The sequence below is a fragment of the Anolis sagrei genome, chromosome Y (assembly GCF_037176765.1).
Source record: "Anolis sagrei isolate rAnoSag1 chromosome Y, rAnoSag1.mat, whole genome shotgun sequence".
NCBI classification, from domain to species: Eukaryota; Metazoa; Chordata; class Lepidosauria; order Squamata; family Dactyloidae; genus Anolis; species Anolis sagrei.
In genome coordinates this window covers 15,310,990-15,337,973 of record NC_090035.1, presented here as the reverse complement: position 1 = coordinate 15,337,973, position 26,984 = coordinate 15,310,990, and the positions used below count along the sequence as shown (strand labels likewise).

The 26,984-nt window shown below is 48.5% G+C and overlaps 2 protein-coding genes across 2 annotated transcripts in view; one reads left to right on the top strand and one right to left on the bottom strand.

The window, feature by feature from the left end:
* LOC132782028 (cytohesin-3) overlaps window positions 1–26,984 on the top strand; it is a 148,147-nt gene that overhangs the window by 22,586 nt on the left and 98,577 nt on the right. The window lies entirely within an intron of this gene.
* LOC137095084 (nuclear envelope pore membrane protein POM 121-like) lies at window positions 156–26,541 on the bottom strand. The gene is made up of 12 exons (XM_067461304.1): window positions 26,195–26,541; window positions 16,848–16,967; window positions 14,382–14,555; window positions 13,711–13,872; window positions 6,701–6,871; window positions 4,691–4,765; window positions 4,461–4,587; window positions 2,837–2,916; window positions 2,586–2,623; window positions 2,377–2,498; window positions 2,101–2,257; window positions 156–1,847 (listed from the first exon to the last, which is right to left on the bottom strand). The coding sequence occupies exons 1-12, from the start codon at window positions 26,506–26,508 to the stop codon at window positions 370–372; spliced, it is 3,018 nt and encodes a 1,005-aa protein (XP_067317405.1). The 5' UTR covers window positions 26,509–26,541; the 3' UTR covers window positions 156–369.

Sequence of the window (26,984 nt, the reverse complement as noted above, 5' to 3'; positions counted from 1 at the left end):
GTTAAGCAGCTCAGCGGTTTAACCCACAGCGCCACCAGGCGCTCCAAAACCAATAGTTCCTTGCCTTCACCCTTTGAGTCCCTGTTGTTAGTATTGTAGGTGTCCAGTGTCGTGTTGGACGGGCAACAATTACAACCCCCCCCCCCCTTCCAGCCTGAATAACCAAGGACTCACCACCTTGTAATGCCATCTGGGTCTGGGATGCTGAAGGTGAGGCTGAAGCTGAGGCCGCTGGAGGAAGAGAAAGAGGAGGCATCCTGGGGAGCGCTGCCACCAGGTTCATCAGAGGCGGCAGGAGGGACCCATCGGTGGTTCCAAATCTGCTTAGTTGCCCAAGGCCCTTCCTCCGCTAGCTGTTGGGGTGCCCACCTAGAAGTGAAAGGAGCCCGAGGGCCTGGGGAGGCTGTATGCGGCCTGCAAGGCCCCGCTGGTGCTGGATCCGGAGGCTGGAAAGCCAAAGGGGCTGCCCAACTCCACAGGCCCCTGGGTGGGACCGGCAGATGTCTGAAGGGGCCCACTACTGGGGGTCAGTTGGGCCTGCCTATTACTGGGAGTGGGAGCGGCGAGGGTGGCGGGACGCAGCACTGAGCGGGAATATTTGATGGGGGTCTTAGCTACGAAACCCCCTCCGCCGCTGCTCGGGGCGGCACTTGGAGAAGGAAGCTGAGGAGCAGCAACGGACGAGGAGCTGGTGCTGGATCCGGAGGCTGGAAAGCCAAAGGGGCTGCCCAACTCCACAGGCCCCTGGGTGGGACCGGCAGATGTCTGAAGGGGCCCACTACTGGGGGTCAGTTGGGCCTGCCTATTACTGGGAGTGGGAGCGGCGAGGGTGGCGGGACGCAGCACTGAGCGGGAATATTTGATGGGGGTCTTAGCTACGAAACCCCCTCCGCCGCTGCTCGGGGCGGCGCTTGGAGAAGGAAGCTGAGGAGCAGCAACGGACGAGGAGCTGGTGCTGGATCCGGAGGCTGGAAAGCCAAAGGGGCTGCCCAACTCCACAGGCCCCTGGGTGGGACCGGCAGATGTCTGAAGGGGCCCACTACTGGGGGTCAGTTGGGCCTGCCTATTACTGGGAGTGGGAGCGGCGAGGGTGGCGGGACGCAGCACTGAGCGGGAATATTTGATGGGGGTCTTAGCTACGAAACCCCCTCCGCCGCTGCTCGGGGTGGCGCTTGGAGAAGGAAGCTGAGGAGCAGCAACGGACGAGGAGCTGGGCCCGTCGACCTCCATCTCAGTCACAGGGGGCAGCAATTCTTCATGGCTAAAAGGGACTCCTGAGCCAAAAATGACAGGCATCGGATCCGGACCTTGAGGAAGGCCGGATGTGGCGACCTCCATCTCAGTCACAGGGGGCAGCAACTCTTCATGGCTCAAAGGGACTCCCGAGCCAAATATGACAGGCATTGGATCCGGACCTTGAGGAAGGCCGGATGTGGCGACCTCCATCTCAGTCACAGGGGGCAGCAACTCTTCATGGCTCAAAGGGACTCCCGAGCCAAATATGACAGGCATCGGATCCGGACCTTGAGGAAGGCCGGATGTGGCGACCTCCGTCTCAGTCACAGGGGGCAGCAACTCTTCATGGCTCAAAGGGACTCCCGAGCCAAATATGACAGGCATTGGATCCGGACCTTGAGGAAGGCCGGATCTGGCGACCTCCGTCTCAGTCACAGGGGGCAGCAACTCTTCATGGCTCAAAGGGACTCCTGAGCCAAATACGACAGGCATCGGATCCGGACCTTGAGGAAGGCCGGATCTGGCGACCTCCGTCTCAGTCACAGGGGGCAGCAACTCTTCATGGCTCAAAGGGACTCCCGAGCCAAATACGACAGGCATTGAATCCGGACCTTGAGGAAGGCAAAGCAGAGATGTCTCTTTCATCAAACCGTCTGGAATCACCACCCTTGCCTGGACATCTTCTGCCCGTTGTTCCGTCCCCGTCGACTGCTGCTCAACGGGAGCTCACCCTGTCCCGGCTCCAAACTGTCAACCTTTCGGCTGGCAAGATTTACTGCAGCTGCAGCTGGGGATTAACCTGCTGCGCTAAAGTGCTTAATACTCTGTCTCACTGAAAACAGAATAAAAGTATTAATGACACACCCGCTGGCCAGCTCGGGCCTGGCTGTGGGGAAGGAGGAGCTCCTCCCTGACTTGTCTGCTCCGTGCAAACACTGTGGTCCTCCTGCTGCAGTCTGGCTGCTTTCTCGGCCTCGGCACGCACCTTCATGGCTTCGGAAAGTGCCTCTAGTTCGGGAGTCTGCCAAGAAAGAGGCAGGTGAGGGCCTCCTTCCTCCCACCAAAGAAGGCCATCATGCCAGCCAGGGAACTGGCAGCACCACGGTGGAGGGAGGGCCTTTGAGGACAGGAACGGCTCACCAGTTTTGATGGCTCGTTTGGATTGATCCTGACAAAGGAAACACTCATCCACTTTGGGCTGTCGGGGCACAAGGCTGGGGCCTGGAGGTTGGATGCTTCTTGGCGGGGCGTCTCCACAACATCTTGGGAAAAGATGCCAGGTTTGGCTGGGAAAAGACTCCTAGAAGGAAAAACCTGCCTCCTTCCTCCCTACCGCGCCTCCAACTTACCCATTTTCACCTGCATGGTCCTGTGGGGGCCATTCTCCCTGCAGGAAGGCAAAATGAAGCTCTCTGTTGGGTTGGGTTGGTGGCTGCAGGCTCTTCCCCCACCCCCTCACTATAAACCCCCGTCAATGAGGCGAGAGCAACATAAACTATCATGCTCTGCTTCCAGAGAACAGCCTCTTCCTCCCAGTCTCCTCAAAGCAATCAGAACAGGAATGGAGAAAGAAAGCGCCCACCTAACATGCAGCACTTACAAGTGACTGCTCTGCGAACAGCTCGGCTCTTTGCTCAAATTGTCCTGCCCATGTGTGCTCTTCAGAGTCTTCTTCCCCCCCTGGAAGAAAGAAAACAAAAGGAGGCCCTTCGCATTCTCCCAAAGAAGCCCTTGATCCAATAGGCTCCTTCTGGTAATAAGCCAGCAGGCATTGCATTTGCAATTACAACCAAGACCCCCAAAAGGAGATTTTTAAAAGTCCTTGTTGGACAAGTGGGCTTATTAACAAAAGACCCTCCCCATAAATATACAGCAGAGTAACTTATCAGCAGCAGTGTGACCCAGCACCAGTAGCCCAAAGTGAGAAAAAGAACAGAAACAAAAACACAGACCAATGTTACATCTCTTTTCTTTGTAGTTATATAATACAGTTGCGCTGTTTACAACAACAAGGTTTCCATAACACAAATAAAGTTCAGCCTTCACACTGGAGCTTATCACACCAGGCCTTCTCATATTGAGACCTACCGCACACTGAGGCCTACTTCACATTCTGAGGCCTATTCTCCCACTGAGGCATTCTCTCACACAGAGAGGCTTCTCTCACAGTTGTTGTTGTTCATTCGTTCAGTCGTCTCCGACTCTTCGTGACCTCATGGACCAGCCCACACCAGAGCTCCCTGTCGGCTGTCACCACCCCCAGCTCCTTCAAGGCCAGTCCAGTCACTTCAAGGATGCCATCCATCCATCTTGCCCTTGGTCGGCCCCTCTTCCTTTTGCCTTCCACTTTCCCCAGCATGATTGTCTTCTCTAGGCTTTGCTGTCTCCTCATGATGTGGCCAAAGTACTTCATCTTTGCCTCTACTATCCTTCCCTCCAATGAGCAGCCAGGCTTTATTTCCTGGAGGATGGATTGGTTGGATCTTCTTGCAGTCCAAGGCACTCTCAGCACTTTCCTCCAACACCACAGTTCAAAAGCATCGATCTTCCTTCGCTCAGCCTTCCCTAAGGTCCAGCTCTCACATCCGTAGGTTACTACAGGGAATACCATGGCTTTGACTAGGCGGATCTTTGTTGCCAGTCTGATGTCTCTACTCTTCACTATTTTATCGAGACTGGACATTGCTCTCCTCCCAAGAAGGAAGCGTCTTCTGATCTCCTGGCCACAGTCTGCATCTGCAGTAATCTTTGCGCCCAGAAATGCAAAGTCTGTCACGGCCTCCACATTTTCTCCCTCTATTTTCCAGTTGTCAATCATTCTTGTTGCCATAATCTTGGTTTTTTTGATGTTTAGCTGCAACCCAGCTTTGCACTTTCTTCTTTCACCTTGATTAGAAGGCTCCTCAGCTCCTCCTCACTTTCGGCCATCAGAGTGGTGTCATCTGCATATCTGAGGTTGTTAATGTTTCTTCCAGCAATTTTCTCTCACAGTCTGATGCGTTATTAAGCAACAGGCACATCTGCTTATATTGAACTACAGCTTCTTTGCATCCATTTAATCCTTTCAGTGCTTGACTCACGTGTTTGGAAAAATTAACACAGCTAGTTAATTTTTACTATTTCTGACAGGACTTATAACAAAAAGGCCAGATATTTTTTGTCCTAGGTATAAATGAACTCCATTAACAGCCAAACAAACAGTTTTGACACGAAGTACCACCCACCTTGGCCTTGAATATCTGGGGGATCCCATAAGAGATGCTCTCGGTGGAGCTGGTTGACAATGGAGAAGAGCAGTGTTTCCTCTTGAAGGCTCTCTTGTGGCCAGGGAGGGTGTCCAGAGTGCCAGGCCTAGGAAAGAAGGGGGAGGAGGGAGAGCATTGGCCTCGTCTCTCAACAGAGACCCCTCCCCCCACAATTTTGCCACAAAGTCCCCACAATGCTTGGCACTCACTGGGGCACAATGGATGCCGGGGCTCCACCGGACGCCGGGACTTGACTGGACCCACTTTCTGCACTCTCATAGCGACTGTGAGGAATAATAGAATAATAGGATTTGGAAGAGATCACATGACACTAGAAATAATGTCGTACGACCACATGACACAATTTCATTCATCCATCCATCACATTCCTTCATAACTAATGCCGCGACCTCTTAATGCAGTTCCTCATGTTGTGGCGACCCCCAACCATAAAATGATTTTTGTTGCTACTTCCTAACTCTAATTTTGAAACTGTTATGAATTGTCATGCAAATATCTAACATGCAAATGTATTTTCATTCACTGGACCAAATTTGGCACAAATACTCAAAATGCCCAAATTTGAATACTGGTGGAGTGGGGGGGTGGGGGGTGGTATTGATTTTGTCATTTGGAAGTTGTAGTTGATGGGATTTATATTTATCCTACAATCAAAGAGTAATCTGCCAATGATGGAATTGAACCAAAGTTGGCACACAGAACTCCCATGACCAACAGAAAATACAGGAAGGGTTATATGGGCATTGACCTTGAGTTTTGGAGTTGTAGTTCACCTACATCCAGAGAGCACTATGGATTCAAACAATGATGGATCTGGACCAAACTTGGCAATATGCCCAAATGCAAAGACTGGTGGAGTTTGGGGGGAAATAAGACCTTGATATTTTGGAGTTGTAGTTGTTGGGATTTATAGTTCACTTACAATCCAAGAGCACTCCAAACTCCACCAATGATGGAATTGAACCAAACTTCCCACACAAAACCCCCATGCCTTGAAGGGACTCCCTGGCCTGAGCCTCCCTCCAGCCTTGCATGCTCTCCCACGCACCATACTGCCATGTGCCAAGCACACCTGCTCTCCCCTCCCTGCTTGGAGTCTCAGAAACAGCCCTCTCCTCGGCTGAGAGGCCAGCCAATCACAGTGCAGGAGGGCTTTTGGTGGGAGGTTTCGCCATCTGTTTCCAAAAAGGAAGAGAAGGATAGGCAGAGAGATCCTCAGCCTTCTCTGCCAAAGGAGCTCCTAAGATCATCAGAAATATGTTTTCTGATGGTCTTTCGCGACCCCTCTGTAACCCCCCTCATCATCCCGCAAGGGTCCCAACCCCCAGGTTGAGAAACACTGAAATAAGCAGTTTGAAAACAGCTGTGAGTAGAGAAATTAGGCAGGGAGGTATCTTACAGCGCCATAAAAAAAACGAAATAGCAGACTCTTGACACAAATAAAGTTCAGCCTTCACGCTGAAGCTTCCCACACGAGGCCTTCTCATATCTAGGCCTATCTCACACTCTGAGGCCTACTTCACACTTCTCCCACTGAGGTGTTTTCTCACACAGAGAGGCTTCTCTCACACTGAGAGCTCTCACAAACTGAGGCGTTACTAAACAATAGGCACACCTGCTTATATTGAACTGCAGTTTCTCTGAGTCACTGCATCCATTTAACCCTTTCAGTGCTTGACTCGAGCATAACCTCCAGGATGCCGAATTTGCAAAAAATACTGACATATACCTCTATCTGTTGTCTGTCCTGTCCGTTCAATGGCGTTGAATGTTGGCTGTGTATGTGTTCTGTGATCTGCCCTGAGTCCCCTTCGGGGTGAGAAGGGCAGAATTTAAATGGTGTAAATAAATAAACAGATAGAGGTATTATGTTCGCATTTTCCCAACTTCGGCGTCCTGGAGGTTGTGCTGAATTCTGGCCACCGGGAGGTGCTCTCACTCCATTCTCTATGTCAAAGAGCCCTTGATCACAGACTTCCCCCTTCCTTTGATCGCTGACATTTTTCTGGAATTCCTTTTATGGTGCCATAAAAAGGAAGACCATCTAAACAATAAGACAGTGGAAAATACCACTGCCTGGGAGTCTGGTGGTGTCTCCTTCTCTGGAATTTTTCAAGCAGAGGCGGGATGGGCATCTGTCGGGAAGGCTCTAGGATTCTATGCAATCTTTCTTGACACAGATATTGGCTCCTTCTCACCTCCTCTTTTCCCTTCCGTAGTGATTAAGCTCCAGATCCGTTCCCTCTGCTTTCCTCTTCTCTGGCCTCTCCTTTTCCTGGAGAGCCTGGACCACCATCTCCCTCGCACATGGATCCGGAGTGGGGCTCTCGGCGGGAGTCAGTGTCAAACGAGAAGACCTTTGGTCCAAACTGACCGGAAGGAGACAGGAAGTAGAGCTGAAAGGCGGAAGCCTGGGTTTCCCTGCTCCTCTTCCCCTTCCCTTCCTTTTCTTCCTTTCCTCCCTTCCTTTCCCTCATACACCTCCTCCGTCTCAGTTCATCCTTTCTTTCCCTCATACATCTTGTCCCTCTTTTCTTCCTCTTCTTTTCCACTTTATCCCTTTCTTCCTTTCCTCTCCTCTCTCTTTTTTTTCCTTACCTTGCTTTCTCTCATAATACATTCTCCCTCTTTTCTCTTCCTTCCCTTTATTTTATTTATTTATTTGGAGTGCTTCTACCCCGCCCTTCTCAACCCCCTAAGGGGGACTCAGAGTGGCTTACAAAAGGCCTTTCTGTCCCATATCTTCCACTCTTTACTCTTCATTCCTTCTCTTCTTTCCTTCCCTCCCTTCGTCTTTTTCTTCTCTTCTTTGCTTCCTTCCTTTTCTTTCCTCTCCTGTTTTTTGTCACACACCTTCCTTTTCCGCTTTCTCTTCCTTTCTTCCCTCCCTTACTTTCTCCCCTTCCCTTTTTCTTTCCTTCCATTTTCTCCTGATTTTTGTCACACTTTCCTTTTATTCCTTCTTTCTCTTCCTGTCTTTCCTTCCCTCCCTTTGTTCCTTCTTCCTTTCCTTTCTCCTCTTCCTTCTCTTTTTTCTTTCCTTCCTTCTTCCTTTCTTCCTTTCTTTTTACTGCTTCTGTTCTGGAACAGCTGTTCCAGGAGCTACAGATTTATTTGCTGTGTTTGCATGTTTGTGTGCAATCCCATGCTTGGGATTTGTAGCAGGGGGTTTCCTGTTATAATTTACATTTATAGGGTAAGCCACCTGCCAGTTATAGTTAGGTTCCCTGATCCCGCCCCTTTTTGAGTTTTGGAGGGAAAAAAGCCATTTTGAGTTAGTTCCCACAGAGAAGCCTTGCGCACAGGACATAGAACGAAGTGGCTCCTGTAGAAAAGCTTCGTCTTTTACAGCTTGGCCTGGGTTATACAGCCCTACGGCTTGGCCAGGAGACATACAGCCACAGCTTGGCTGAGGGACTCCAGCCGGCCATCACAGCAACCTGAACTCCTTCTTTTTCCCTGGAGGTCTACAAAGCTCTGTTGAGGCAAGTCACTCGCGGAAGCCAGACGCAGTTGGTACCGGGTGCAGGGGCTCCACGTCAACAGAGGCAAGTACAGACTGCCCAGATTAGAAACTAGGATTTCCCCATCGGTTAGCTACAGTTAAGGAGACAGTGCCTGTTCCTAGTGGACAAGATTGAAAGAGCCTATAGACTGTAAAGAAAACCGTTAAAGTACCTGTTTGTTCCTGTTTGTTCCTTAATAAAAGAACTTTGTTGGACTTACTTTAAGCATTCTAAAGACTCTGTTTGGGGGAATCTAAGGGCCTTTATTCTGAGGCAGCCCCGGCGTCCCGTTGGGCACAGAGAATTTATGTCCTGTGTACGGTCTAATGTACAGGCCCAGCGTGCGACAGCACAGTAAAAGACGGAGCTGGTGGCTTCTGCTACCCGGGAATAGAGAAAAAGACTTTACAGCTACAGAACAGTGTTTAAGAAGCCTGTACAAGCCATTTCAAGTCTTCATTACCTGGATCCATCCATCTGTGTGTCTGAGGAGTTTCGGCCATCTTGAAGAGGAGCCCATCTGTCTGCGTCTCTTCATTTTCGGCCATTTTGGAAGACCAGAAGGGAGGGGCTGGCAGCCTCCTTCTTTGCTTCAGCTCTCATCCCACCATTTTAAAGATCTACTCAGTTTGCAAGTTGCTACATTTCTCCTCCAGTTTTTGCATTGCAGGTCTGCATGGAATTGCAACATTCTTCTCGTCCTTTCTAAAGTATCTACATAGCAAGCTCTGCTAGGTCCTGCTACAGTTTCCAGCAGGAGCAAGCTTTTCCCGCCCTTTTTGAAGCTCAGCTCTGCAGAAGCCTTTGGTGCTTGGCTTCCAGATTCCTGGAAAGGGTTTTTTGCAATCGCCTTTGGCTTTTTGCAGCCTTTCAGCAAGAGTTCAATGTGCATCTGAATTATTGCATCTGCTGTGTTTATTCTCTGCTTTAAAGTTATAAGGTTTTGAGTGTGTTTGCAACTGCATTGATTGAATTGCTTGCTCTGTCCTAACTGCATTGCTTTAAAGTGATAAGCCATTTGTGTGTGCGCATTATTGCTTTGATATATTGCTTGTTTTATCTGTTATATCTGCATTCTTACACTGACTGCTTTGTAATTGCATTGACATATTGCACTGCTCTATTGACTGGATTATTACTATACTGACATTATTTGTTATTGTGATTGCATTTCTATACTGTGTGGGCAATTTGCTGTCATGGCTGGCATCTCAGGTTCCCCAAAGTCTGAAGGTAAAGCTTATAGCCTCCGTTCCCAGGGTTCTAGACACCCATCGCACAAAGCCTTATATGCGCTTTTACAGCAGGAATCTTTGCTTACAGATAAGCTTGAAAGTGTATGGCTTTCTATTGTTGACCTCGACAGCCAGCGTTCTGAGGATTTGGAGAAATCCCAGGACATTGAGGCAGAGCTTAAGATTTTGATTAATAAGTGGAGAGTTTTAGTTGATGACATCACTCAGTTGCTTAGTAGAATAAATAACCAGGATGCAGATTGTAGGGCAATCCAGTTTTTGAACCGTGTTAAGACTAGGGAGGCTAGCTATGCTCATTTGTTTTATGCAGCTGACTTTAATCCCTCCCCCAGAAGGGACAAAGATGGTCAAGCTTCGCCCGTTGGCAGCGTGATCCCAGAGCCGCTTAAGCATTCCCCAAAGGCTTTAAGTGTGCAGAGCAGTCAGGGAGGTGCTTCTGGCCAAAGCAAGCACAGCCACACCAGCAGGAAGCATAGCAGCAGACATGGCTCCATGTCAGGATCGTCTGTCTCCAGAAGCAGCTCTTCATCGATGACTGCCCTTTACAACAAAGAAGCCAAGCGGATGGAATTGCAGCAAAAAATTCTTGAAGCTGAAGCTGAGGCAGCAGCGGCAGACCTAGGCCTGAACTTCGAGCGGGCTCAACTAGAGTTAGAGACAAAGCAGAAGCAGGCGCAAGCCGAGTTAGAGGCGAAGCTAAAGTTGTCGCGCATCCAGCAGGAGGCAGCACAGAAGAGGGTCCGTGCCAACATCTTGGCAAAGGCGCTGCAAGGAGAATTGTCTCAAGAAAATGTCAAACGTTTGCCAACACCTCCAACCACGCCTCTTCTGCCAGCCCACGTTGGTTTCCAAGATGGCAACCTGGTGCATGCGGACAGTGACATCGCGCCACACAGGCTGGTCGAGCAATTCAGGGCCAGGAGCCCACAGCCATCAACTCAGGTACCAAAGCCTAGCCCAGAAATCAGAGTGTCGCCCATTCCTGAGGCTACAGGTGTTCCTTGGAATGGACCTTCGACATTTCAGAAGAACTTCACCTTTACCCCTGACCAAACACCCCTTCCGTTCCTTCAGACTCCTCAGTTGCAGCTTGAGTCTTTGTTTAGGAAAACCAAGAAAAGATTTGAGGGACAAAGGTGTGGAGAAATTCTCTGACCGGCCAGAAGATTTCCTACTTTGGAAAAAGACTTTTCAGCGAGCCATTCAGAGTTTAAGACTCTCCTCTGAGGAACAATTGACTCTTTTGATCGCCTGGCTTGGTCCAGTATCGGCTCAGCAGGTGAGAAGGATTTTCTCGGCTCTCATCGACCAACCAGATAGAGCTTTGGACACTGCATGGAGAAGGCTTGATCAGCGCTACGGGACCAGCACCCAAATTGAAGCCTCACTGATGGACAGACTTCATAAGTTCCCAGTGCTCAAACCAAAAGACTTTGAACAGCTTTGGGACTTGTCAGACTTATTGACTGAGCTTCAGTCTGCCAAGGGAAACCCACATCTTCCAGGGTTTGCCTGCCTGGACCAACACTTGTCCCAAACTGCCATCATCCAGAAGCTGCCATTCTCCTTACAAGAAGAGTGGGGCAGAAAAGTCTTCAGATTCAAGCAGGCCAACCATCAGGTCTACCCACCGTTCACCAATCTTGTGGACTTCGTCACAAATGCTGCCATGCAGTTCAACGACCCACAGACGGGATTTCCAACTCTTTATGGGACTCCAAGGTCGGATAGGCACATCAAAGAGCCCGGAAACCTGCAAAGGACAGTGGCACCGAGAGAAGCATCGCCGTCAAGTCCACGGAGACCAACTCATCTCCAGCTGACACCAAGATGACGCCCGAGGATGTTTTGTGCCCACTGCATGCAAAGCCCCACAGTTTGGCCGACTGCAGGGAGTTTGCCAAGAAGCCTCACGCAGACAAGGTCGAGATCCTCAAAAAGTCCAGGATCTGCTTCAGGTGCTGCGGTGCAACTCCCCACCAGTCAAAGTCATGCAAAGAAAAGGTAAAGTGTGAGGTGTGCCAATCCGAAAAGCATTGCTCAGCCATGCATGACAAGGATTTCGTGCCCTCCAAGGTCAAGAGCGGGACCACCAGTCAACGCTCCACAGAAGATTCAGCTGGACCTTCATCGGGCACTGAGGCACCCTCTGTGGCCTGCACACAGTTGTGCGGCAGCCCAAAGAAGACTAGGATTTGCCACCCTATTTGTTTGGCAGAGGTTTTTCCTGCCAGCAAGCCTTGGATGAAGAAGAAAATGTACGTGGCCCTTGACAACCAAAGCGACGGTTCCCTGGCCACCCCTGACTTCTTCAAGATCTTTAAGGGGCAGGCAAAGACTATTGACTATTGTATTTCCACTTGTACAGGCAAACAACGAAGACAGGGCCGCGTTGCGTCTAGATTTATCATTTCGCCATGTGGCAAAGACATTTGTTTTGAGTTACCTGACCTTATTGAGTGTGCGTCCATCCCACGCAATAAGGACCAGATTGCTACCAGAGAGATGATGCAAGCGCATCCCCACCTAAAAGGACTACAGGACCTCATTCCACCCTTTGAGCTGGGTATCGACATAGTCCTGCTCATTGGATCCAACTGCCCCAGCTTGATGAGCATCCGAGCTGAAAAGAGAGGTCCTCCTGGTGCACCTTTGGCACAGAAGACTCCATTAGGATGGACCATACAGGGGCCTGTATGTGTCGACAAAATGCATCCTCCGTCTTCTCTGTGTCCAGATCAGCCAAACACCCTCAGCTGTGGCAGAGTCACCCTCATGCAGAGTTGCCTCAGCCACATTTCTGTTTGCTGCCAAGGAGTTTCATCTGAGTTTTCATCCATCTGCGATGTATCCCAGGACGACGAGAACACTGCGCTCTCCCGAGATGAACAAGAGTTCCTGAACATCATGAACTCCGAGGTCACTCTCAGCGAGGAAGGGAATTGGATCGCCCCTTTGCCCTTCAAAGCAGACTGGCTTACCCTGCCTCCCAACAGACAGGTAGCAAAGAAGAGACTGCCGTCTTTGAGACGCAAGATACAGCGTGATCCCAAGACCAAACAGCAAATCGTTCAGGCTCAAGATTTACACCATCTGAGCATCCCACGCCAACTCACGGCCAGGAGCCCTTTACAGAGCTTGCACACCGAACTCCATGTCTTTTGCGACGCTTTGGAGAAAGCTATCACAGCTGTGGCTTATGCCAGACAAAAAGGCTCTAGTTCTTGCTCTTTGGGTTTTGTTAGGGCCAGGGCCGAGATTGCTCCATCTGATGCCACCATCCCTAAGTTAAAAGTGCCCCCAGATAGGACCCCAGTGTCAATAGGTATTTGAGTACAGAAAAGGTTTCATGATTGTTTAATGTACTGCATGCGTCTCACATGGGGTGTGTGTGGGAACGTATGATTGGTTTGTATAGAAAGACTTTAAATGCTATGTTTCTAAAGTATAAGAATTTGACTCACGATGTTTTGGTCCGTTTATTATAGTGTAGATTTCTCATCATTGAGAAATCTAGGCCAGGAGTGTTCTGGAACAGCTGTTCCAGGAGCTACAGATTTATTTGCTGTGTTTGCATGTTTGTGTGCAATCCCATGCTTGGGATTTGTAGCAGGGGGTTTCCTGTTATAATTTACATTTATAGGGTAAGCCACCTGCCAGTTATAGTTAGGTTCCCTGATCCCGCCCCTTTTTGAGTTTTGGAGGGAAAAAAGCCATTTTGAGTTAGTTCCCACAGAGAAGCCTTGCGCACAGGACATAGAACGAAGTGGCTCCTGTAGAAAAGCTTCGTCTTTTACAGCTTGGCCGGGGTTATACAGCCCTACGGCTTGGCCAGGAGACATACAGCCACAGCTTGGCTGAGGGACTCCAGCCGGCCATCACAGCAACCTGAACTCCTTCTTTTTCCCTGGAGGTCTACAAAGCTCTGTTGAGGCAAGTCACTCGCGGAAGCCAGACGCAGTTGGTACCGGGTGCAGGGGCTCCACGTCAACAGAGGCAAGTACAGACTGCCCAGATTAGAAGCTAGGATTTCCCCATCGGTTAGCTACAGTTAAGGAGACAGTGCCTGTTCCTAGTGGACAAGATTGAAAGAGCCTATAGACTGTAAAGAAAACCGTTAAAGTACCTGTTTGTTCCTGTTTGTTCCTTAATAAAAGAACTTTGTTGGACTTACTTTAAGCATTCTAAAGACTCTGTTTGGGGGAATCTAAGGGCCTTTATTCTGAGGCAGCCCCGGCGTCCCGTTGGGCACAGAGAATTTATGTCCTGTGTACGGTCTAATGTACAGGCCCAGCGTGCGACAGCACAGCTTCCTTTCTTCTTCTACTTCCTTCTTCCCCTGCTTTTTGTCACACATCTTCCTTCCTTCCTTCTCTTCCTTTCATTCCTTCCCTTCCCTTCCCTCCCCTCTCCAATCCCTTCTTCAGGCCCCGGAGAGAGACTCACAGAGAGGAAGAGGAGGAGGAAGAGTTGAAGTAGGGAGAGTCAGCAGCCTCCCAGTGCCTCTGGGCCACAGTGGGAGTGAAGTCCTTCATGACCCAGCTGATCCAGGAGCCCGGGATGTTTGTTTCCACCATGCAGTGTGCTGGCGAAGTGGTCCTTGAACCCCTGCAAAGTGGAATCAGAGGGGGAAGGCCACACAGGAAGAACCATATAGGTATATATATAAGTAAAGGTAAAAGTTTCCCCTAACATTAAGCCTAGTCAGGATCTCCATTTCTAAGCCGAAGAGCCGGCGTTTTCCATAGACACCTCTGAGGCCATGTGGCCACTGGCATGACTGCATGGAGCGCCCTTACCTTCCCACAAAAGCAGTACCTATTCATCTACTCTTTCTTTCTTTCCCCTCTTTTCTTTTCCTTCCCTCTCTCTTAGTGCCTTTTCTTCCTCTTCTCTCTCTTCATTCCACCCATTCTCCCTCTCTTTTCTTTCTTCCCTTCTTTCCTTCCCTCCCTTCATCCTTTCTTCCTTTCTCTTCACTGCTTCCTTTCCTCTTTTTCTTTCCTTCCTTCTTCTCCTGCTTTTTGCCACACACCTTCCTTTTCTTCCTTTCTTCCCTCCCTCCTTTCATCCCTTCCCTTCCCAATCCCTTCTTCAGGTCCCGGAGGGAGACTCACAGAGAAGAGGTGGAGGTGGTGGTGGAGGAGGAGAAGTAGGGAGAGTTGTGGAACTTGGCTTCCCAGTGCCTCTGGGCCACGGTGGGAGTAAAGTCCTTCTGGACCCAGCTGTTCCAGGAGCCCAAGGTGTTTGTTTCCACCGTGCAGTTTGCTGGCAAAGTGGTCCTTGAATCCCTGCAAAGTGGAATCAGAGGGGGAAAGCCACAAAAGAAGACACGTATAGATATACATAAGTAAAGGTAAAAGTTCCCCCTGACATTAAACCTAGTCGGTCCAACTCTGGGACCTCCATTTATAAGCCGAAGAGCCGGCATTGTCCGTAGACACCTCCGAGGCCATGTGGCCACTGTCAAGACTGCATGGAGTGCCCTTATCTTCCCACAGTGAAAAAGGAGGATAAAGAAGCGATAACAAACTTATTAACTATAGCAAGACTGCTCATAGCAAGGAATTGGAAAAAAGAAATGAATGTACAAATAGAGGAGTGGTATAAGGAAGCATGGAAAATAGCAACAAATGATAAATTGACATGTATATTAAAGATTAAAAAAGGTACATGGAAACAAAGCGATTTTGATGCTGTATGGGGAAGATTTGTGGTAAATGGATTAAAAAATAAGGAAGGAAAATTACCGTCACAAGAAGAAATGAAATTTTGGACAGATGAAATGTAAGAATGGTGGCTTGAGATGGGTGGAGGGGAGCACTGTGGTGAAAAAAAGGAAAAAAGAGAAAAGGAGGGGAATTATCAAAGCAAAACAATAAAACAACATGTTAAAAAGGTTGATGTACAAAATGCAATAGTATGTAATAAATGTGATAAATCAATAAAAAAAATTAAGAAAAAAATCTTCCCACAGAAGCAGTACTACTCATCTAATCATGTTTCCATGTTTTCGAACTGCTAAGTTAGCAGAAGCTGGGTCTAATAGCAGGTGCTCACCCCACTCCTGGATTTTGAACCTCTAACCTTTCAAATACAGGAGGGCTTTGGGGGGAACTGACCTTCATTTTTGGGAGTTGTAGTTCACTTACAACCAGAGACACTGTGAGCATCACTGAGGATGGACCTAGACCAAACTTGGCACACATAACCCCTATGACCAACTGAACCTACTGGAGGGGTTTGTGGGGACTGATCTACCATGGCTACCAATATGATAGGAGACTTATGAGGGAGAGGAGGGCGGGTGGCCCAAGAGGTGGCTTGTGGCCGAGCTGGTCCAGGGCACACTGCGGCGCTCAGGCATGACAGCATTGAAGTCCTCCAGGAGGCCCCTGCTCCCTCTAAAGCCTATCTGGGAGGGCGAGGTGACCGCTTCCCCCACAAGGTTCGGCGAGAAGGTGGCCCTGTGGTTAATGCAAAGGGGAAGGAAAAGGAATCCCATTGGCCTTTGGACTTGCTGCCTCACACTCTGGGCTCACGTTCAGCTCCAAGATCTCTTTCACATGGACTGTTGTCGAGCCAGGAGTCACCCATTTTGTATCTTTGCATTTTCAGAAGGAGGATGGCCTCATTTCCATTGATAAGGGGCAGGAGGGAAGGCCACAAAGGGAGAAGTCTGCAGTCAGTGGAGGTGGCCAAAGGGACAGGAAAAGAATCCTATTGGCCTTTGGAGCTGTTGCATCACACCCTTGGTTTATGTTCAGCTCCAAGATCGTTTTCACATGGACTGTGTCGAGCCAGGTGTCACCCATTCTGTTTCTTTGCAGTTTAAGAAAGGGATTGGCCTCTCGTCTTCACCCAAGTAAGATGCCAGACCCTAGGGGCCAAGGAGTGGAGGGGGAGGCTGCCCAGCGGAGGAAACTTACAAGGAGGAGAAGTAACAGCAACCATAGAGGCCCTGGTTGCTGTCCCATCCATAGGAACCTGAGGGCATCCTGCTCTGCCAGAAGCTCTTCTGGAAGAACCTGGAGGGAGGACCCAAGTTTGTCCATGCCTGCACTAATGTCTATGAGGCTGGATCACCATCTGTCAGAAGGGCTTTGATGGTTTTTTTCCCGTTGGGCAGAAAGAAGGGAATTGGACTGGATGGCCTTTGGGGGACCCATTTATAACGGTTTCTTATTGTGCCAAGTTTGGTGCGGCGCAAAACTCTGTTGGGACTCATGTTCAGCTCCAATATTTTTCACACGGATTGTTGTCGAGCCAGGTGTCACCCATTCTGCATCTTTGCCTTTTAAGAAGGGGATTGGCCTCATTTCCATTGATAAGGGACAGGAGGGAAGGCCACACAGGAAGAAGTCAGAGGTCAGTGGAGGTAGCCAAAGGGGCAAGAAAAGAATCCCATTGGCCTTTGGAGCTGCTGCAAGATCTTTTTCACATGGACTGTTGTCAAGCAAGGTGTCACCCATTCTTTGCAGTTTAAGAAGGGGTTTGGTCTCTTGCCTTTGCCCACCAGGTAAGAAGCCAGACCCCAGGGGCCAAGGAGCGGAGGGAGAGGCTGCCCGGTGGAGGAGACTTACAAGGCGGAGGAGGAAGAGTAGCCCATGTGAGTCTGGTAGCGGTCCCATTTGTAGGCACTTGTGATCATACTGTTCTGCTGGTAGTCGTTCTGGATGTAGGACAGATAGTACGCCATGTGCCTGGAAAGGGGCAGAAGAAAGGAGCTGCATGAGAGGGTCAAGCACACTGCTTTCTTGGGAGTCTCGGGAAGTCCTGTGGCCTTATGTCGAGAAGGCTTTGATCAGGGCTTTCCTAATGTCTACGAGGCTGGATGACCATCTGTCAGGAGGGCTTTGATTGCCCTGCGGAGGAGACTCACATACAGGATCTTGATTGGCCGAAGAGGACCTGGCTGCTGCCCCAATTGCAAGTCCTGGATTCATCCCTCAAAGGGGTCCTTTGAGGAGGGGCCCACAGAGGGTTCGGAGGGTTCCTGAGAAAGAGGGAAGGAGTTAAGGAAGGGGACACAGAAGGAAGAAGCAGCAGCAGCAGGTGGTCAGGGGCCAGCCCTATGGCCCCCAACAGGGTCTCATGAGGCACCATCAAATTTCATGTCTGGAGTGACTTAAGAAACCGCACGTCACTTCTGGTGTGATAGAATTGGCTGCCTGTAAGGACGTCGCCCAGGGGACACTCAGATGTGTTACAATTCTATGGAAGGTTTCTCTCGTGTCCCTGCATGAGAAGCTGGAGCTGACAGAAGGTAGCTCACCCTGCTGCCCAGATTCTAACTGTCGACCTTTAGGTCAGCAGTCCTGCCAGCACAGGGGTTTAACCCATTGTGTCAGTGGGAGCTCCTTGATACATCTATATAAATAAAAATGTAATGCTCGTTTGTGCTATTCACAGAACTCAGAAACCACTGGGGCAGTTGACACCAAATTTGGACACTATGTCCCTAACAGCCCAATGTATGTTCTCCACTCAAAAAACAACGAAAACCAAAAGCAGAAAGGATTTCTAAACTGCATGTCCACAAAGGAGAAACTGCATGTCTACAGAGACCCATGGCCACGCCCCCTCCTCCTCGAGGGGAAACAGCCAGCTGTTAAAGCCAGGCGCACGTGCACGCCCCCCCCCCCCCACACACACACACAAGCGAGTGGAGTGGAGGTGGAGGCTTGCCGCATGCAGCCCCTTCTCTTTCCCTCCTGTCAGAAGGGCAGTCTCCTCCTCCTTTCCCTGTTGGAAGAGGAAAGGGCGGCTGAGTGCCAACAGCAGTAAGGAAGAAGGGGGGGGGGAGGAGGGGGAGGAGGAGGAGGAGGGGGTGGGGAAGGTCCACGGTGCTTGAATGAAAGACCTTCCTTCTCTCCATCCCTTCCTTCTTTGCTCCCTTTCCTTCCTTCCTTTCCTTTTCTTCTTTCCTTCTCCTTCCTTTCCTTCTTTCCCTCCTTCCCTTCCTTCCTGTCCCTTCTTCCTTCTTCCTTTCCTTCTTTTCCTCCCTCCCTCCCTCCCTTTCCTTCTTCTTTTCCTTTCTTCATTTCCTTCCCTCCCTCCCTCCTTTCTTTCCCTCCTTTCTTTCCCTCCTTCCTTCCTTCCTTCCTTCCTTCCTTCTCCTCCCTCCCTCCCTGTCCCTCCTTCTTTCTTTTCCTTCCTTCCCTTCTTTCCCTCCCTCCCTTCCTTTTTCCTTCCTTCATGTCCCTCCTTCCTTCCTTCTTCCTTCCTTCCTTTCTTTCTTTCTTTCTATGTAAGATATAAATACAACATTAAATGGAAGGAACAGTCAAGAAGTAACGAGAGAAGGAGGGAAAGAGGGAAGGAAGGAAGGAGAGAAGCAGGGAGGGAAAGAAGGAAAGAAAGAAAGAGAAGCAAGGAAGGAGAAAAGGAAATAAAAAAGTGAAAGGAAAAAGAGAGGGAAGGAAGGAGAGAAGGAACAAAAGATAGGGAAGGAAGGAAGTATATAACCAAAGAGCAAAGGAAGGAAGGAAAGAAACAGGTAGAGATGGAAGAAAGAAGAGAGATGGGGAAAGAAAAAGAGGAAAGGAAGGAAAGAGGGAAGGAAGGAGAAAAAGAGGGAGAGAAGGTTGGCCACAGTAACGTGTGGCGGGTACAGCTAGTAGATAGATAGATAGATAGATAGATAGATAGCTGAGTAGATAGATCGACAGACAGACAGAGATACATACATACATAGAGTTGGACTGGATGACCTTTGGGGTCCCTTCTCACTCTAGGAGTCAATGAGACAGACAGACAGACAGACAGCTAGCTGAATAGATATATAGATAGACAGAGAGACAGATATATGAATAGATAGACAGAAAGATAGGTAGATAGGCCTTTGAAAATTATTAGTAACATCCCCTTAATGTGGATGAGGTCTTTGTTTTATAGATGCACTCGGGTATTTGGCTTGTGTTTGAACTGTGTCTTAACTAATGTGTTTTTGATTGTTTATTGTTCAGTTATCATTATCATTATGATCATCTTTATTTATACGAATAATTATAATAATTAGAATATAATTAGAATAATAATTATATTAAAATTACTAATTGCTAATTATAATGATAATCTTTATTTATCTGAATAATAATTATAATAAGAAGGGGGCCAGGGGACAGTTCCATCTTGTCTCCTGCATATGTCATCAGTTGGGGACCCCTTCCCAACACCAACTGCCGCTCTGGGCCACAGTGGAGAGTGGGAAGGGCAGGGGACAGTTCCATCTTGTCTCCTGCATATGTCATCATTTGGGGACCCTTCCCCCCAGCACCAACCGTTGCACTGTGCCAGAGTGAAGAGAGGGGCCGGGGGACCATTCCACCTTGTCTCCTGTGCCATGCTAATAATATAGAATAATATAATGTAATATAATATATTGTATATACATATACTACTACTACTACTAATATGATATTATAATTATATATATTTATATTACATGTAATATTACTAATAATATTACAATATTATGGTATAGTACAATATAGTAATATATAATATTTATTATTTATTTATTTATTAACTTTATTTGTACCTCGCTAGCATCTCCCGCAGGACTCGATGCGGCGTACACAGGCCAGAGCCTCAAAACACAATACAATAGAACATAACACAATCAAGCAAAATAACAACAACAACTACCTCAGGACACAATTAAAACTGGTTCGGCCGGCGCAATGGGGTACAGGGGTTAAAATGCTGAGATGGCTGGAGGAACATGAATTAAAAGGTGCGGTGTGCAGTAACATCGGTTGTGCTAAAGTGCTTCTAGGACTTGGGAAGGGGGAAATTCCTAATCTGGGAAGGCACATCGGAACAGCCAGGTTTTTAGGTTCCTTCTGAAAACTGCTAAAGTAGGGGCCTGTCGGAGATCTTTTGGAAGGGCATTCCAAAGTCGGGGGGCCGCCACAGAGAAGGCCCTGTCCCGTGTCCCCACCAAACGCGCTTGCGACGTGGGTGGGATCACGAGCAGGGCCTCCCCAGATGATCGGAGTGAGCGTGTGGGTTCGTAGATGGAGATGCGGTCACGCAGGTAGGGTGGTCCCAAACCGTTCAGGGCTTTGTAGGTGAGCACCTGCACCTTGAATTGGGCTTGGAAAATAAATGGCAGCCAGTGGAGCTCCTTAAACAGAGGGGTAGACCTCTCTTGATAATGGGCCCCGGTTAACATCCTGGCTGCTGCCCGCTGGACCAATTGAAGTTTCCGCGCCGTCTTCAAGGGCAGCCCCACGTAGAGCGCATTGCAGTAGTCCATTCTAGAGGTGACCAAGGCGTGGACCACCCCGGCCAGATCTGCCTTCACGAGGTACGGTCGCAGCTGGCGCACAAGTCTCAGTTGTGCAAAGGCCCTCCCGGATACCGCCGACACCTGAGCCTCAAGTGTAAGCGAAGAATCCAGGAGGACACCCAAACTGCGGACCTGTGGCTTCAGGGGGAGTGTAACCCCGTCCAACACAGGTTGCCACCCTATACCCCGATCCGGTTTACGATCGACCAGGAGGACCTCTGTCTTGTCGGGATTGATCTTCAGCTTGTTCTTCCTCATCCAGATCGACACAGCGGCCAGGCACTCGTCCAGCACCCGAGAAGCCTCCTTGGAATTAGGTGGAAAGGAGTAGTAGAGTTGTGTGTCATCCGCATAAAGATGGCACCCAACTCCAAAACTCCGGATGACCTCTCCCAGCGGTTTCATGTAGATGTTGAAGAGCATGGGCGACAAGATAGAGCCTTGCGGGACCCCACAGGTCAAAGGCCAGGGGTCAGAGCAGGCGTCTCCCAGCTTCACCATCTGGGTGCGTCCCTCCAGGAAGGACCGGAGCCACGACAAAACCGTGCCCCCAAGGCCCATCCCAGAGAGACGACCCAGAAGGATACCATGATCGATGGTATCGAAAGCCGCTGAGATGTCCAAGAGAACCAGCAGAGTCACACTCCCCCTGTCCAGCTCTCTGCGGAGGTCATCCACCAAGGCGACCAAGGCTGTCTCGGTGCCATGACCAGGCCTGAAACCAGACTGTGACCGATCTAGGTAGTTGGTATCGTCTAAAAAGCTCTGGAGCAGAAGGGGGCCACCCGCTCCAGCACCTTACCCAGAAAAGGGAGGTTGGAGATTGGCCTGTAATTACTCAGCACCGTGGAGTCAAGGGAAGCTTTTTTGAGAAGTGGACGAACCACAGCCTGTTTCAGGTTAGATGGAAAAATCCCTTGCTCCAACGATGCATTGATAATCAACACAAACCAATCAACCAACCCCTCCCTGGCTGATTTAATGAGCCAAGATGGGCATGGGTCTAGAGGTGAGGTGGTCGCCCTCACAGCCCCAAGAACCTCCTCTACAGTTTCAGGAAGAACAAGCCTAAAAGAATCCCACAAAGATGGACAAGCAGGTGCCTCCGTCACCTCCTCTGGCACTGCGATGGAAGTGGAGTCGAGCTCGAGACGTATCTGAGCGACTTTATCTGCAAAATGGTGTGCGAAATCGCGACACCGAGCTGCTGGGTCATCAGTGAGCTCCTCCACCACAGGTGGGTGGAGGAGTTCCCCCACGACCCGAAACAGCTCCGATGATCTGTTTGCTGCAGACGCTATACGGGTGATCGTGAATGATTTCCTGGCCGCCCGTATTGCCACGGAGTATGTCTTAAGAGAGACTTTAGCCCGTGCTCGATCAGAGACGTCCCGAGATTTCCTCCATTTGCGCTCTAGCCCCCTTCTCGTATGCTTCATCACAGTCAGCTCCCCGGTGAACCAGGGAGATGGCCTGTCACGACGCAACGAGATGGGGCGTTCGGGTGCGATCATATCTAGCGCCCTGGACATCTCCCCATTATAGAGAGTTACCAAGGCGTCAATAGAATCGCCAGGCTCCAAGGCAGGAAGAACCCCAAGATTCCTCAGGAATCCATCCGGATCCATCAGTCTCCTGGGGCGGACCATTTTAATCTGTCCTCCACCCCTGCGGAGGTTAAGAGTCGCAGCAAGTCTAAAAGTGATCAGATAATGATCAGACCATGACACCGGAAGGATGTTTTGATCTTCCACTCTAATCATTTCGTTGTCCGCCACGAAAACAAGGTCAAGAGTATGTCCAGCTTGATGAGTGGGACCGGATATTATTTGTGACAGTCCTATGGCCGTCATGGTGGCCATAAAGTCCTGAGCTGCGGCAGATAGGGTGGTCTCAGCGTGGATGTTAAAATCTCCCAACACCACAAGGCGCTGGGAAGCCAAGGCCGAATTGGAGACCACCTCCGCTAGCTCAGACAGGGAGGCTGCTGGGTCGCGGGGTGGGCGGTACACCAGCAGGAACCCCACACTGTCACGGCTCCCCACTTTCAAATGGACACACTCGAACCCAGAAGCCTGCGGAACAGCGCATCTGATCACGGCGATGGATTGCCGAAAGACTACTGCGACCCCTCCTCCCCGCCCCCCTTGTCTGGCCTGCTGATGCACTCCGAAACCTGGTGGGCACAGCTGAGAGAGATTTACTCCCCCCAGCTCGTCCAGCCAGGTCTCGGTGATGCATGCCAGATCCGCCCTCTCATCCAGGATCAAGTCCTGGATGGCCGCAGTCTTACCATTAACGGATCTGGCATTAATCAGCAGGACCTTAGGACCAGGGGGACTGCCAAGGAGCCTACCACTACCTACCTTCTCCAGGGTCACAAGGACTCTGTTACGCTAATACTGATATTGTACTATGCTAATAATATATTGTATGTATATATATCTTGTAAACCGCTCTGAGTCCCCTTCGGCGTGAGAAGGGCGGTATATAAATGTCGTAAATAAATAATATATTGTATGTACATATAATATTTATAATATTATAATGTAAGACAATATAATACTTCTAATAATAATACAATATTATCATTATATATTTGATATTACATGTAATATTACTAATAATATTACAATATAATGGTGTAGTACAATATAGTAATATATAATACTGATATTGCACTATGTTAATAATGTAATACACTAGCTGTACCTGCCACGCGTTGCTGTGGCCAACCTTCCCTTTCTCTCCTTTTCTTTCTTTCTCTCCTTCCTTCCTTCCTTCCCCCTTTTCTTTCCCTTCCTCTTTCCCTTCTCCTTTCTTCCTTCTCTACCTCCTTCCTTCCTTTGCTCTTTGGTTCCATCCTTTCTTCTCTCTTTCCTTCCTTCCTTCCCTCCCTCTGTTTATCTTTCCTTCCGTCCCTCTCTCTTTTCTTCCTTCTCTTTTTTCTTTCCTTCCCTCCTTCCTTTCTTCTCTACCTCTTTCCTGCATACCCCTTTTTCTTTTCCTCCCTTATTCTCTCCTTCCTTAGTTCTCTACCTCTTTCATTCCTTGCTTGCTTCTCTGCTTTTTTCCTTCATTCCCTCTTTCTTTTCCTCTTTCCTTCCCCTTTTTTCTCCTTCATTCCTTCGCTCTAGACATAGGCTGGAAAAGAGTTGGGCTTGAGAGAGGTTCATCCCTTCTCCCTGCAGAGCAAGAGCTCCACGGTTAGTAAGCCGGGTATCTACATCTGTATTGTCATTTAGCTTTTTGGGGTTGTTAAGACCTTTCTGCTGCTTTTGGGTGTGTGTGTGTGTGTTAATGGGTGATGGTCACTCATTGGCCTAATAGGTTTATTGTGTCCAAATTTGGTGTCAATTCGCCTAGTGGTTTTTGAGTCATGTTAATCCCACATACGAACATTACATTTTTATTTATATAGACTAACTGTACCCGCCACTCATTGCTGTGGCCAATCTTCCCTCCCTCTTTCTCTCTTTCCTTCCTTCTTTTTCTTTTCCTTCTTCTTTCTTCCTTCTCTATCTGTGTCTTTCCCCTCTTCCTTTGCTCTTTGGTTCTATCCTTCCCTCTCTCATTCCTTCCTTATTTCACTTTTTTATTTCCTTCTCTCCTTCCTTCTCTACCTTTCTTTCCTTCTCTCCTTCTTTCCCTCTTTTTTCCCACCTTCCTTCTCCCTTTCTGTGTATATGTGTATTGTGTGTGTATATATGCATATATGTGCGTGTATATATTTGTGTATATATATATATATATATATTTCTGTATATTGTGTATGTGTTTTGTGTGTGTATATACGCATTTATGTGTGTATATTTGTGTATGAGTATATATGTGTGTGTGTATATGCGTATATGTGTGTGTATATATTTGTGTATATGAGTATATATGTGTTTGTGTATATTCTGTGTATGTTTTGTCTGTGTATATGCGTATATGTGTGTGTCTATATGTGTGTTTGTGTATATATGTGATTTTGCGCATGCATTGTAGTATATTATTTATTTTTTTTGGCTTTTAAGTCTCTTCCACTGTGTTTTTCAATGTTTTTATGAGTGATAGTCACTCATTGGCCTGAAAGGTGCACTGTGTCCAAATTTGGTGTCAATTCGCCCTGTGGTTTTTTAGTTATGTCAATCCCACAAACAAAACTAATTTTTATTTATATAGATTGTATGTACATATATCTTATAAGCTGCTCTGAGTCCCCTTTAGGGTGAGAAGGGCGGCATATAAATGTCATAAATAAAAAAAAAGATACATACATATTAGGCCTGTGCCTTCCCAGAATAGATAACTCCAAGCATCATGTCCCAAATGCACTTTACTAGAGATTTAAGATTGTCTGCATACTGCACTTATCTCCAAAAACCTATCCATTTCACCTGGTCATGTCCAGCATTTTTAAAAATTTTAATCATTACATTTGGCCCAGCCTTAGTTTTTAAATGTGTAGTGGTGTTATTGTCTAATGTGTATTGCCATTGTTTTAATGTTTATTGCTTTGTTTTATGAGTTTATTGTTGTATTTGTTATGCTGTTGTTTTACTGATGTATTGGGCCTCGGCCTCTTGTAAGCCGCACCGAGTCCTTCGGGAGATTTTAGCGGGGTATAAATAAAGGATTATTATTATTATTATTTATTTATTAATGCAGGGTTCTAAATGGTTCTAAAGTACTTACAAAACCAAAGTTCTGGTGGTGAAAATTTTAGAACTCTTTCAAAATTTAATTATTATTTCATTATTGGCGATTTTTATGATAGAACCAATTAGGAACTGCCATTTATAATGAAATTTTGAGAGTTTTGTTAGAGTTCGGAAATTTTCACCACCAGAACTTTAGTTTTGTAAGTCCTTTAGAACCATTTAGAGCAGGGGTCCTCAAACTAAGGCCCGGGGGCCAGATACGGCCCTCCAAGGTAATTTACCCGGCCCTCACTCAGGGTCAACCTAAGTCTGAAACGACTTGAAAGCACACAACAACAATAATCCTATCTCATGAGCCAAAAGCAGGTCCACACTTCCCATTGAGATACTAATGAGTTTATATTAGTTAAATTGTTCTTCATTTTAATTATTGTACTGTTTTAAAGTGATTTTTGCACTACAAATAAGATATGTGGTATACATAGGAATTCATTCATGTTTTTTTTCAAATTATAATCCGGCCCTTCAACAGTTTGAGGAACTGTGACCTGGCCCTCTGTTTAAAAAGTTTGTGGACCCCTGATTTAGAGCCATGTATTGAACAGGCCTAATACATACATAGGGTTGAATTGGATGCCCTTTGGGATCCCTTCCAACTCGAGGATTCAGTTAGGAAGGAAGACAGAAAGCTAGCTAGTTGGATAGAAAGATAGAACTACATACATATACATATCCTGTTCCAGAAGCTATAGTTTATTGCCTGTGCCTTTAAGGATCTGGGAGGGGGGAGGAGCGCAGCCATGGAACTGCAGTTATATTTTGTCAGTTGGAGTTTTGTATTCGAAGGAATCCACTAAAATTGAGCCTTCCAGGTGCTTTGGACTTCAACTCCCAGAATTCCAAGTTTGGTTTCCTTCAGAACTGTCTTGGACTCCAATTCCCGGAGGGCTTCTGGGAAATGGAGTCCGGGAAAGGGCGGGCCGCTCACCCCGGCGCCTGGCCTTTGATCTTCTTGGCGACCTGCCAGGCTCCGGCCCCGCCGCCCGCCAGGACGAGGAGGGAGAGGCCCCAGAGGGGGAGGAGCAGGCCGAGGAGGAGGAGGAGGAGGAGCAGCACCAGCCCTGCCCCAAAGGCCCCAAAGGCCGCGCCGCCGGCTAGGCACCGCTTCCCAAGCCCGACCCAGCGCCGCCGCCGAGCACGCCTCCAAGGCGCCTCGACCACGTAGCCAGGCATGCCGAACCGCGCGGCGATGGGGGGCAGCGGCCTCGAGGGCAGCCAGGACGAAAACCAGCCCAGCTCCATCGCTCTCGCTCAGCCTGAGGAGAATTCTAGGCGCGTTTCCGTTGGAAACAGAGGGGGCGGGGCTTCCCACAGAGATTGATTGGCTGAGGAGCCAGGGGGCGGGGCTCCCCGAACGGGAACCAATGGCCGAAAGGGGCGTGTCCTGAGCAGCTACATTGGGCGGGGCTATCCAAGGAAAAATGAATTCAAAGGGTGCGTCCTTTGAAAACAAAGGGGGCGGAGCTTCCAGGAAAGGAGAATGATTGGCTGAGGAGTTAAGGGGCGGGGCTTGCCAGGGACCAAGTGGCTCAGGCTCCCCAGAACGGAAAGGAATTGCTGGAAAGAGTGTGTTGTTGTTGTTGTTATTATTATTATTATTATTATTATTATTACTAGCTGTCCCCTGCCACACATTGCTGTGGCCCAGTCTGGTGATCTGGAAAATAACGTAATGAGAAAGTGTTGGTTTCTAATGTATGGAATTTCTTTATGCTTGT

Coding starts and splice junctions, on each gene's coding strand:
- LOC137095084 (XM_067461304.1), bottom strand. CDS start 26,508: ATGGAGCTGGGCTGGTTTTCGTCCTGGCTGCCCTCGAGGCCGCTGCCC. Junction 14,556..16,847: donor TACTCTTCCTCCTCCGCCTT/GTAAGTCTCCTC, acceptor TCCACTTTGCAG/GGATTCAAGGACCACTTTGC. Junction 2,499..2,585: donor GACCATGCAGGTGAAAATGG/GTAAGTTGGAGG, acceptor TCTTTTCCCAAG/ATGTTGTGGAGACGCCCCGC.